General features: G+C 34.8%; 1 protein-coding gene across 1 annotated transcript; it reads right to left on the reverse strand.

Moving 5' to 3' along the window:
- Positions 1-345: 345 nt before the first annotated feature.
- Positions 346-2,145, reverse strand: LOC131658027 (uncharacterized). The gene is made up of 2 exons (XM_058927362.1): positions 2,085-2,145; positions 346-2,030 (listed from the first exon to the last, which is right to left on the reverse strand). Exons 1-2 carry the CDS (start codon positions 2,143-2,145, stop codon positions 346-348), a joined length of 1,746 nt encoding a protein of 581 aa, XP_058783345.1.
- Positions 2,146-13,237: the final 11,092 nt, after the last annotated feature.

The following is a 13,237-nucleotide window of genomic DNA, read 5'->3' on the forward strand; positions in this document are numbered from 1 at the left end:
CATTTATCCTTTTCCTTGGATAAAAAACAAGATTCAGATGAAAGATCATCTAAGTAAAATGTATAAAGATTTTTGTGCCTTTTTCCTAAAAAAAGAATTTTGTCAGAAGATGGGATTTTTACAATACATGAATTTTTATTAAAATTAACTTCATAGCCATCATCACATAGTTGACTGATGCTAAGAAGGTTGTGTTTTAATCCTTCCACGTATTGTACATTGTTTATAAATATAGTACCATTTTTACCTATGGAACCAATACCTTTGATTTTTGCTTTATCATTGTTTCCAAAGGTTACAGTTCCACCTTCTTTATTTTTGAAAGAGACAAAGCTTTCCCTATCTTCAGTCATATGTCTTGAGCATCCACTGTCCAGGTACCAAGGCTTTTTCTTGAGGGTTAGAAGACATTCCTGCATGAAGTGTTAGTAGCCTTTTAGCTACCCATATTTCTTTGGGTCCTTTATTGTTAGAGACATGATTTGTTGATACATTGGTTTTCCTTTTGAAATAACAATGTTTTTCAAAATGATTTGTTTTTTTACAATAACAACATTTTGGTTTAGTAATGTCTTTCTTTTTCAAAGGAATTTTTTCTTTTATTTGGGTCTTAGTTCTATTTTTCTTTGGAAGAAAAAAATTCTCATAAATCATTTGATTTTCAGATTGCTTAAAACCTAAGCCAGCTTTATCAAAAACTCCTGATTGAGATCCCATTATTTTTTGAAAGGTTTCAGTAGATTTTACAAATGAAGTCATGTCTTTAGTGAGAGTTTCTACTTGACTTTCAAGATTTTTAATTTTATCTTGATTGCTAGAAGGTTTGAATTTTTCATTAATAGCTTTTTGATGTAATGATAAATATGAGTATGCCTTTTGTAACTCCTTAATGGTTTCTAAATGTTTTGAGTTAGATTTTATTAGATCTTCTTTTTCAGTTTTAAGAGTATGAATTTGTTCTCTTTGGAATAAGCATTTCTGAGTTAAGATATTTGAATCTTCTAATAGATTATCAAACATAATTCCTATCTCTTTGCAAGTATAACAGAAGTTTGGTGTACTTACCTCTTCAGAGTCAGAGTTGGTCATCAAGCATAGGTTAGCTTCCTCATCTTCAGCTTCAGAGTTAGAGTTTTCTGAATCATCCCATTGTGCGAGCATAGATTTCTTTTTAGAGGAGAAATTTCTTTGAGTTTTGTGTGGACATTCTGTTTTGAAGTGTCCAAGTTTGTTGCATCCATAGCATGTAATCTTGCTTTTGTCAATCTCTGGTTTCTGGTAATCTTTCCTGGGTTGAAATGATCTTCTGTTCTGATTTCTTTTTAATATCATCTGTTGAATCCTTCTGGATATTAACGCCAAATCATTCTCATCTTCAGATAGGAATCCGGTTTCTTCTTCATTTGTTCCTTGAGAGGTGGAAATTTGAGATGCAGAATTTTGAGAAGTTTTAAGAGCTATCATTTTTCCTTTTCTTTGTGGTTTATCTTCATTGAGGATACCTTCATGAGCGCGAAGAGATCCTATAAGTTCTTCAACTTGTAGAATCTTTAGATCTTTGGCTTGTGAGATAGTTGTTACCATAGGTCTCCAGATTTTCGGAAGACATCTCAAGATTTTTCTAATTCTTTCATGAGCAGTATAAGCCTTACCCAGTGATCTTAGTTCATTGACAATTACCGTGAATCTAGAGAACATTTCATCTATGGTTTCTTCTTCCTTCATTTCGAAGGTTTCAAATTTCCTAACTCCTAGATCAATTCTTTCTTCTTTAACATGGCTTGTTCCTTCATGATGTATTTTGAGAGAATCCCAGATTTCTTTAGCAGTTGTGCATTCTTCTATTCGGTCGTATTCCTCCCTGCTAAGAGCACATGATAAAATAAATTGAGCTTTAGAGTTTAGTAGTACCTTGTCGTTTTCTTCTTTTGTCCATTGTGACTGAATTTTTGGAACTGACGGAACTGTGTCTGTTGCAGTAGTCATTGGTGTGTAGTTTCCATTTTCAACCACAGACCACATGTTGTTATCTTGAGATAGTAGAAACAATCTCATCTTACCTTTCCAGTAGTAATAGTCAGAACCATTAAAGTAAGGAGGCCTATGTGATGATCCTCCTTCAGCTATAAACTTTGTATCAGCCATTTCTTGTTTGATCGATTAACTCTAACACGGTTAAGTGTTCTATATATTCAGAGCCCGAAGATCTGATACCAATTGATGGAGTAAGGTACGACACAACAAGGGGGGTTGGATTGTGTCCCTTTTAAAATTTATATAAGTATTTAAAAATGTTGTCTTTGATAAGAGAAAAGTGATTAGTAATAACTTTTAGGAGTTCAAGTAATTAGTGCTATTGTGTGTGATAAAATATAGTTATGGATAATATAAGAAAAAGACAGTAAATAAATAACACAAGAAAACTTATCCTGGTTCACCAACTTGGTTAGTCCAGTCCCCACACCCTGTGAGATTATCCTTTATTGATACTTCTTACAATAGCTTTTTCTTCTAAGTATTCTTAGCCTCACCAGGCTTACACTTCTGAATGGTATAGCTTACAGATAGCTTACAAAATGATTGGTTTGTATATCTATGATATACTTTATGATCTAAGGAGGTTTACAATAAATTCCTAAATACTCTCCATATGGCAGTGAGTATTTAAATATAGAATGTGTATGATAACTCTAATATATTTTGATCACTATATGGTAGTGAGAGCTAAAGATAATATCTAGAGAGTATGAATACTTTGTGAATGAGACTTTGGCTTTCTTTGTATGCTTGTGGATATTTTCGGTATCTAAGAATAAAGCATGAGACTTGTATTTATAGTGACAAGCCAAGAGTGAGGGAAGGCCGAGAGTTTCTTTTGAGAAGTGCTGGAAGATTTGTCTTTGTAGGACTTGGTCTTGAGTATCACTTGGTCTTGGTTCAGAGCACTTCTGACATGCTGCAAATTCTGACATTTGACTATTTCAACAAAGACTTATTCTTGGCAGAGTAAATCTGGAGGAGTAACTCTGGGACGAGTAACTCTGGGACTAGTACTTCTGGAGAGTAACTCTGGGACAGTACTTCTGGGACGAGTAACTCTGGGACAAGTAACTCTGGGACCGTAAATCTGGAGAGTAACTCTGGGACCATAATTCTGAAGAGTAACTCTGGGACTATAATTCTGAAGAGTAACTCTGGGACCATAATTCTGAAGAGTAACTCTAGGACTATAATTCTGAAGAGTAACTCATTGAACTTCTGAGAATCCATATGTTCTTAAAGCTTTGTTCTTTGTCAGCACAGTCTTGAATCATCATTTTAACTCTTTGTTTGATAGAGACCATAAATTATTTAGATGATAAATTGATGAAATCACTTTGGAGTTTCTTCAATAAAATAGTTTGTAGTATTCAAAACATTAACAGAATATGTTTCAACATATCCGCTTTAGCTTGGAGGTTCCGCAAAAGCTTTCCTATAGTAGCCAAGTTTCACTCCACCAACAATGTGATATTCAATCCACCTGCTTCCTTAGGATTACAAATAATGCCTCAGGCAATATGAGATTTCCTGCTAATCTCCTCAGTGTTACTCCAAAGAAAACTACGCCTAAGAGGGGGGGGGGGTGAATTAGGTTTTCAGGACACACTTAAGTATGTAAGTATCAGATACGCCTAAGAGGGGGGGGGTGAATTAGGTTTTCAAAAATTCAATCGGTTTTATGAGAATACTTCTAATAATTTTTGGTTAAGTGTATGAAGGTTTTTGAATGGTTTTTTTTTCTTGGTAACAGTGATGGAAGCGATAAAATGCGGAAAGGTAAAGAACGCAAGGATATATACTGGTTCCCCTCACAATCTGAGAGTACTCTAGTCCCCTTTCAAACACGAAAGAGATTTCACTATTGTTAGAATTATTGTACAAGCCTATGCTTACTCCGGTTCTTGAATGCTTTCCATAGAATTTTGATATTGAAAAAGGTTTCAACAAAGGTTTACTATGGTATGAGACTTTTAGTATGTTATGGAATGCATGTAGAATATATTGTGAACATTCATATATCAAAGTGAGAACTATTTATACCTTTGATGCTTCTTTAGCTTGATTCTTTAAATCCTCACAATTCTTCTAAACTTAAAATGGTGTGAATTTGCCTAAGACTTGACATTCTTTTTGCACATCCTTTATGAAAGTTGGTATCCAAGTTGTCTTCATCAAAACCAAGTATTTTAATATTTTGATTGAGAAGCTTGTGGTTACATTTTCCCTCTTTTTGATGATGACAATCAAGTCTTGAAATGTCTTTGAAAAGTTGTTTTGTGCTTGAAATTTGTTGAACAATGCAAGGCTCCCCCTATGTTAGTGACTCCCCCTAAATCCATGATTTCTCTTTGGTAAATGGAGTGAGTTCATTTGATGCTTTTAGTTAGGCCTGCATTTTCTTTGAAAACAAAACAACAACAAACATGTATAGTCTTCTCACCTTTTGTTATTATCAAAAAGGATGGGGAAAAGATAAATAGATATGAAAATACAATAAAAACATAACACATACAAATCATCACAACAAACATAGATTAAACACGACAATAAGTACGAAACGATACGGAGTTCGAACGATTACAACAAAATAAATAATTATCCTAAACATCATAAGGCATAAAGAAACATTGTCTAGATAAACATAAAAAACATAAAGAACAATAAAAAACATAACATAGACATAGAAACAACATTAGTCACTTTCATTCATGTTCTCTTCATCATCTTCATTTCCATTCCCTCTTCCATTCTCATCATCTTGGTCTTCCTCTTCTCACTTTCTTCCTCTTCTTCATAGTGTGCCAAGATACGTCTTTGAGTTCGTTGAATCTCACGGATTTGCCTTCTCATGAGAAGAGGTTTGTAATTTTTCTGTCCAAAAGTTGCAATTGAGAGAGGGTTTACGATTTTCCCATTTAAAAGTTGCAATAAAGAGGGTTTACAATTTTCTCCTTAAAAATTCATTTTGGAAGTTTGTAATTTTTTTCCTTAGAAACTGCAATTATATGAGAGGGTTTTTAACTTTGTCATTGTAAAATTAGAAGTTGAATTATAATTTTTAAATTTTTTTGCTTCTTTTCTTCTTTTATGGGTATGCTTCCACGAACGTAGAAATTTGGTTTTTTTGTTATTTTACCCAACAACAGGTATCAGAGTCTGGTTCAGATCGAGGGAGGAAGGAAAAGTCACAAAAATTTCGATCAAGCGAAAAAATAATAGTAATAAAAATTTTGATCAACGGATGAAGAAGACAAAAATATTGAAAAGTAATAGTAATACAAATGTGACTAATCATTATAATTATAATGATCGCTTTGAAGATGAAGTTGAAGACAAAGTGAAGATATGTGGGACTTTGGATGAATGTAGGATTTGTTGGGTTAAATAGTATATTTATCCAAGTCCCACATTGGGGTAGTACGAAGAAAATAGAATTTGAGTATTATTATAAATAGAGATAGTTAGCTTGAGTGTTCTACTCAACAATAAAATGTAGTTTTTTTTGGTGTATTGGGAAATTGGTTAGTTGTGTGTCTAGAGGAATTTCTATTTTTCTGTTAAAAAATAGTTTATAGAAAGGGTTTGCAATTTTTCCAATCGAAAATTGTAGTTGAGAGAGGGTTTGCAATTTTTCCGTCCAAAAATTGCAATTGAGAGAGGATTTGCAATTTTTCCGTTTAAAAGTTGCAATTGAGAAAGGGTTTGCAATTTACTCCTTAAAAATTGCCCTTAGTAATTGCAATTAAACGAGAGGGTTTGTAATTTTGTGATTGTAAAATTAGATGTTGAATTATAATTTTTGAAGGTTTATGCTTCTTTTCTTCTTTCATGGGTATGCTTTCGCCATTGTAGAAATTTGTTTTTTGTTATTTTACCCAACACTCCTGTCTCCATTAGTTATGAGTCATTTGGTAGCCTATCCACTATAAGATCCCGCTCCAAATATCTTTATTAATGTTGCAATTGAAGAACAAATGATCTATTTCTTCCAGCTTACATGTTGTTTATCGCCCCTCAGACACAGTACAAAAAAACAAGAAAATTGTGGCGGTTAAAGATATCAAATTGTGGCGGTTTTAACCGTCGTAATTAATGACAACGGCGACTTCAACGAACACCGTATATTTTGATGCCGCTATAAAAAAATGTCGGTTTCGTATAGACCGCCATACCAACCGCCGTAATGTACTTTGTTTAAATTGACAGTTTTTCGGTCGTAAGTTCCCTAGATCATTTTCTACCAGCTTAGACGTTGTTTATCGCTCCTCAGCCATTTGTACATTTTTGTAATTTTGTACTTGCCTGTTTGCACGACATCATTTTAGTGATTCATTTGACTTAATTTATCCCTACACTTCAAAATTCTCTTTAGCAACCAAGAGATAGTCGTGTTAGGTTGCCAAGCCATCACCTCATGTCTTTTAAGGTTGTTAGTGTTAACCCATTTTACCCAAAGTTTATCCTGATGGAATAAGGTACGACACAACAAGGGGGGTTGGATTGTGTCCCTTTTAAAATTTATATAAGTATTTAAAAATGTTGTCTTTGATAAGAGAAAAGTGATTAGTAATAACTTTTAGGAGTTCAAGTAATTAGTGCTATTGTGTGTGATAAAATATAGTTATGGATAATATAAGAAAAAGACAGTAAATAAATAACACAAGAAAACTTATCCTGGTTCACCAACTTGGTTAGTCCAGTCCCCACACCCTGTGAGATTATCCTTTATTGATACTTCTTACAATAGCTTTTTCTTCTAAGTATTCTTAGCCTCACCAGGCTTACACTTCTGAATGGTATAGCTTACAGATAGCTTACAAAATGATTGGTTTGTATATCTATGATATACTTTGTGATCTTAGGAGGTTTACAATAAATTCCTAAATACTCTCCATATGGCAGTGAGTATTTAAATATAGAATGTGTATGATAACTCTAATATATTTTGATCACTATATGGTAGTGAGAGCTAAAGATAATATCTAGAGAGTATGAATACTTTGTGAATGAAGACTTTGGCTTTCTTTGTATGCTTGTGGATATTTTCGGTATCTAAGAATAAAGCATGAGACTTGTATTTATAGTGCCAAGCCAAGAGTGAGGGAAGGCCGAAAGTTTCTTTTGAGAAGTGCTGGAAGATTTGTCTTTGTAGGACTTGGTCTTGAGTATGACTTGGTCTTGGTTCAGAGCACTTCTGACATGCTGCAAATTCTGACATTTGACTATTTCAACAAAGACTTATTCTTGGCAGAGTAAATCTGGAGGAGTAACTCTGGGACGAGTAACTCTGGGACTAGTACTTCTGGAGAGTAACTCTGGGACAGTACTTCTGGGACGAGTAACTCTGGGACAAGTAACTATGGGACCGTAAATCTGGAGAGTAACTCTGGGACCATAATTCTGAAGAGTAACTCTGGGACTATAATTCTGAAGAGTAACTCTGGGACCATAATTCTGAAGAGTAACTCTAGGACTATAATTCTGAAGAGTAACTCATTGAACTTCTGAGAATCCATATGTTCTTAAAGCTTTGTTCTTTGTCAGCACAGTCTTGAATCATCATTTTAACTCTTTGTTTGATAGAGACCATAAATTATTTAGATGATAAATTGATGAAATCACTTTGGAGTTTCTTCAATAAAATAGTTTGTAGTATTCAAAACATTAACAGAATATGTTTCAACATTCTCCCCCTTTTTGAATGGTGACAAACTTTTTATTTTAATTTCTTTGAGTAAGGACTTTGAAACTCCCACCGAAAAGATGCATACTTTGAAAGGGCAAATTCTCCCCCTCAATGTTAGTTCATATATAGTAAATGAATTTAAAAGCATTTGAAACACATGTTGATTAGATAGCAGTTTTTGATTAATGTTTGAGGATCAATACATCAAATGATTTACATCAATATTTTGGTGCACAAACAAAAAGATCCTAGAGGACTACTGCTAAATTTAATTATAAAGTCCTAGTGAACTATAGATAAATAAAGTACAAAGAACTTAAACAAGACAAAGCTTTGGTCAAAGCTTGTTCTCCCCCTTTTGTCAAACATACAAAAAGAAAGGGGGCACCAAGAGAAAGAGGACGAGAAGATTAAGAACCAGATGGTTCATCATCAGATGTTGCCTCAGAAGATAATGGCAGAAATGGAAATTGAATCTGAGAGGGATCCGGAGGAAGCATTCCTGGAAACCTCGGGCATATTTGTTCAGTGACATAATCAATCCTGAATTTTTGGTAAGCCATTAATTGCTTTTGTAGAGCTGTAATTGATCGAAGGTTGACGCCCTGATGGGGGTTAACCGTTTCAGATGAGGTTGCAGATCGAGGATAAACTGGAGGACGATTACCAATGTTGGGGAAATTGTTAAAGAATGAGGATGTGATGGATACAATGGGATTTTGAGGAAGGGTATTGGAATTATTAGTGGTGTTTCTTAGAGGTGATGAGTCATACCTTGGAGCAAGCAGTGTTTGAACATTAAAAGAGTTATCATCATCTTCCTTTGGAGAAGAAAATATTGGGGAGTTTGATTGGAAGACATAAGGATCAAGTGGTGGAACAGAAGGCATAGCGTGTGATTCTGTAGAATCAGCTTGTTCAGGTGGCTGATTGGAGTTATTAAAGAATGCTTCGATCTGAGCAGTAAGATCATCAAAGTCAGTATGATTGATGGAGGAGAGTTGAATTCTTCTAGGGGAAGGTTCTTTGTAGGAATTTGGAGAATTCAGAGGTGAGGTCGTGGAGAGAGGATTTGTTGTCATAGTAGGGGAAGTGTAGGTGACAACATGGGGAATAATTGAAGTTTGTTGATTTGAAGTGGGTGGAGTTAATAATTCAGCCTCAAGCATGGATATGAGTGAGGACAGCTGAGCTGAAGCAGGAGTGTGAGGAGATATTGGTGAGGGTGGTTGGTGAGCTGAAGCACTAGGAGGACTTGAGAGAAGGTTTTCAAGAGCGAAAATGTTGATCATGTCAGTGTTAGAAGTCTCCAGGGTTGGAGGAATTGAAACATTTGAGATAGTTTTAGTTTGGAGAGAAACTGGAGCTTGAGTGATGACAACCGTTTGTGGTGAGGATTCTACTGGGATTGGTGAGGTTGAAGTTAGGTCAATGCATTGTGTGGTTTCAGGAGATGGTTTAGCTATTTCCTTTGGGTTTGGAGACATGGATTCAGAGTTATGAGGAGAAAATGGTTGTGATTTTTGTGGAGATTCTAGGTCAGCAGTGTTTGGAAGAGCCACAGATAGAGTAATGGGAGAGTTTGTTGTCAGGCTATTTGGAGAGTTAGGAGATTCAATACCTGATGTCAAAGGTTCAGTTGGAGCATATTGCTTGACAAGACGTCTGCGTTTTGATCTGGTTTCAGGTTTAGGTGAAGGTGCACGCTTGAGAGAAGGAATTTTCATGCGCTTTAGCTTGGAGGCATCCAGTATTTTGTTGATTTCGAAAGAGTCTTCATCATCCAGAGGAACATTAAAGTGCTTGAAAACTTTTGTAAGAAGCATACCATATGGGGCGCTTCTTGCTCTAAGACCAGTGTGTTTGATATAGTTTAGCACCAAATATCCTATGTTGAGAGGAGTTTTCTTTGAGAAATGATAGATGACAAGTAGGTCTTTATCAGTAACTCGTTCCATACTGCCTTTTCTTGGAAGGATAGTGTGAATACAGAAGTTATGAATGATATGGCTGAGGGGTTCGAGGTTGGCAGACACAAAACGTTCAGTTTGATGTTTGGTGATGGAGAGTTTGTAGGATTCAATGTCTAGGTCATAAGATGAGGGCCAGTCATCATTGAAGAGATGAAGCCCATTGTTGGGAACATGCAAAATGTCGCAAAGGAGCTCTGGGGTTAGGGTTATTTGACGACCCTTCACAGATGAGACTAGCTGTGTATCACTGTTGGAGGTTTCAATAGCAGCAAAAAAGCTTCTAACTAATCTAGGGTAGAAGACATCAGATAGTTGGAGAAAGTTTGTCCAACCTGTGGCTATTGCGAGCTCGTTTATGTCGTAACCCCAGATTGAGTAACTATCCAAGTTAACGGTTTTACCGGCAACAATAGGGAGTGAACGCCATTTTTCGTTATAGAGAGAACGAACATCATCATCAGAGATGAATTCTTTTGTTGATATTTCAGATGGATGGTCATAGGCTTGGAAAGACGAAGAGACAAGAGAGGTTCCTTCGCTTGATTGAGTGGAAACGTGTGACGAGGATGGTTTGGTGGGTTGAGGAGCAGAAACGATCTGGGTTGAGGGAAGAGGAAGATTAGGGTTTTGAGATTTTTCTGTAGTTTGCTCAGATGGAGTGGAATCATGAGGGGTGTTTGCATGTCGTGCTGAGCGACGGGTGGGAGTGGTGGGCGTTAGACGAGAATCAGTGGATTTCATGGTTGATTTTTGTCGAGTGGTGGTGGTGCGGCGCTTGGTGGGTGGATTTTCCATGGAGAGGTTTTTCTGTGTTTTGGAAGGAAGAGTGAATACAGTATCAGCAAATGGAACAATAGTAGTTATGACTTTGAATACCATTTGAAGGGTTTAAGAGAGATTAAGTTGAATCATTTGAAAATGTTGGGAAGATCACTGATTTGATGGGAAGTTGGTAGAAAGTGTGCTGATTTGATTGGTAAGGGAAGAGGCAGTTTTTTTTTTGTGTAATGATGAAGAAGTATAGAGAAACGAGAAAGGCAAAGGAGAACACACGTGATTCTTTGGAAAATACTTATTAAAAGCAAGTTTTGATTTAATTAAAATTCTAATATATATATTATTAAGAGCAACAAAACAATATATATATATATATATATATATATATATATATTAATATATTTTTTTAAATATATTATAGGTAAAGGAAAAATAAAAGAGAGCTATATTTACTTAGGTATTTGGATAATAGATAATTTTGATTTTAGAAAATTAAATCTATCTTCCACTAGAGGTTTGGTGAAAATATCTGCTAATTGATTGTTTGTATCTACAAAAATGAGTTCTATATTTTCTTTCTGAACGTGATCTCTTATAAAATGATGTTTTATTTCAATGTGTTTAGATCTTGAGTGTTGAATAGGATTTTTTGACAAGTTTATAGCACTGGTATTATCACAAAAAATTGATACCTTGGAGTATTGAAGTGAGTAGTCTTCCAGTTGATTTTTTATCCATAAAATTTGTGAGCAGCAATTTGCAGCAGACACGTATTCTGCTTCAGTGGTTGATAGAGCAATTGTATTTTGCTTTCTGCAAGACCATGTAATAAGAGCTTGTCCTAGAAATTGACACGCTCCACTTGTACTTTTTCTTTCTATTTTGTCTCCAGCATAATCAGCATCACAGTAAGCTATTAAGTTGATGTGATTTCCTTTTTCATACCACAGACCAATGTCAGTGGTACCAACGAGATATCGAAAAATGCGTTTGACAGCAGTCAAATGTGATTCCTTAGGGTCAGTTTGAAAACGTGCACATAGGCCTACTGAAAATACAATGTCAGGCCTACTGGCAGTTAAATATAATAATGACCCAATCATACCTCGATATTCTTTTTCTGATACGGATATTCCTTGTTTATCTTTATCAAGGTTTGAAGAGGGATGCATAGGTGTTACCATAATTTTTGCTTCATTCATTCCAAATTTTTTTAATAAATCTTTAATGTATTTTTCTTGACATATGAAAATTCCATTTTGGAGTTGTTTTATTTGTAAACCCAGAAAGAAGTTTAGTTCACCCATCATACTCATTTCAAATTCACTTTGCATTAGTTTTCAAAAATCATCACACATTTTTTCATTTGTTGAACCAAATATGATGTCATCAACATATACTTGAACTATTAGTAAATCATTTTTGTGTGATTTTTTGAAAAGAGTTGTATCAATTTTTCCTTTGAGAAAATCATTTTTAATGAGAAAAATACTAAGTCTGTCATACCAAGCTCTAGGAGCTTGTTTAAGACCATTTAATGCTTTTGTTAGTTTAAAGACATGATTAGGATGAGAATGTTTTTCAAAACCAGGTGGTTGATGAACATATACTTCCTCATTTAGGAACCCATTTAAAAAGGCACTTTTTACATCCATTTGAAAAAGTTTAATATTCTTATGAGCAGCATATGCTAAGAGAATTCGAATAGCTTCTAACCTTGCCACGGGTGCATATGTTTCATCATAATCTATACCTTCTTGTTGATTATAGCCTTGAGCTACAAGTCTAGCTTTGTTTCTGATTACTTTTCCATTTTCATCAAGTTTATTTCTGAACAACCATCTTGTACCAATAATAGTTTTATCTTGAGGAGAAGGAACCAGTTTCCAAACTTGGCTTTTCTCAAACTGAGATAATTCTTCTGTCATGGCTTCCATCCAAGATTCATCTTTTAATGCTTCATTGATATTCTTTGGTTCTACCTGAGATATCATTGCCATGTTATTAGAGTTATCTTTAAAGAAATTTCTAGTTCTTACCTGATCAGAGGTGTCTCCTATTATTTGTTCATGAGGATGATCAGTTACACTTTTCCATCCTTTTGGAGGATTTGCAGTAGGTTGTTCAGAGTTATTTTTGGCTTCTTGGGTGATGTTCATAGTGTTGCTTGTATCTGTTGAATGAGTGTTGGGAATTGTTTCTAGATCGGTTACTTCATCCTCGTGAGATTTTTCTAAAGCTGCAACATTCAGTTCATCAAACATAACATGCATGCTTTCTTCTACACATTGATTTTTCAAATTGTAAATTCGGTAACCTTTTGAGGTTGAAGAATAGCCAAGAAAGATGCCTTTGTCAGATTTTGAATCAAATTTTCCTAGAGAATCTTTGTTGTTAAGAATATAACAATAGCATCCAAAGATATGAAAATATGAAATATTTGGAGTTCTATTTTTCCATAGTTCATAAGGAGTTTTCTTCAAGATTTTCCTTATGGTTACTCTATTTAAAACATAGCAAGAAGTGTTGATGGCTTCAGCCCAGAAATATTTTTCAACATTTGATTCATTAATCATAGTTCTAGCCATTTCTTGTAGAGTTCTATTTTTTCTCTCTACAACACCATTTTGTTGAGGTGTTCTTGGACAGGAGAAATTGTGAGATATACCATTTTCATCAAAGAAAGTTTTAAAGGAAATATTTTCATATTCTCCTCCATGATCACTTCTTACAGCAACAATATTTGAATTTCTTTCAT

This window comes from Vicia villosa, linkage group LG3 (assembly GCF_029867415.1).
Source record: "Vicia villosa cultivar HV-30 ecotype Madison, WI linkage group LG3, Vvil1.0, whole genome shotgun sequence".
NCBI lineage: Eukaryota > Viridiplantae > Streptophyta > Magnoliopsida > Fabales > Fabaceae > Vicia > Vicia villosa.

Coding starts and splice junctions, on each gene's coding strand:
- LOC131658027 (XM_058927362.1), bottom strand. CDS start 2,145: ATGGCTGATACAAAGTTTATAGCTGAAGGAGGATCATCACATAGGCCT. Junction 2,031..2,084: donor TAGGCCTCCTTACTTTAATG/GTTCTGACTATT, acceptor TACTATCTCAAG/ATAACAACATGTGGTCTGTG.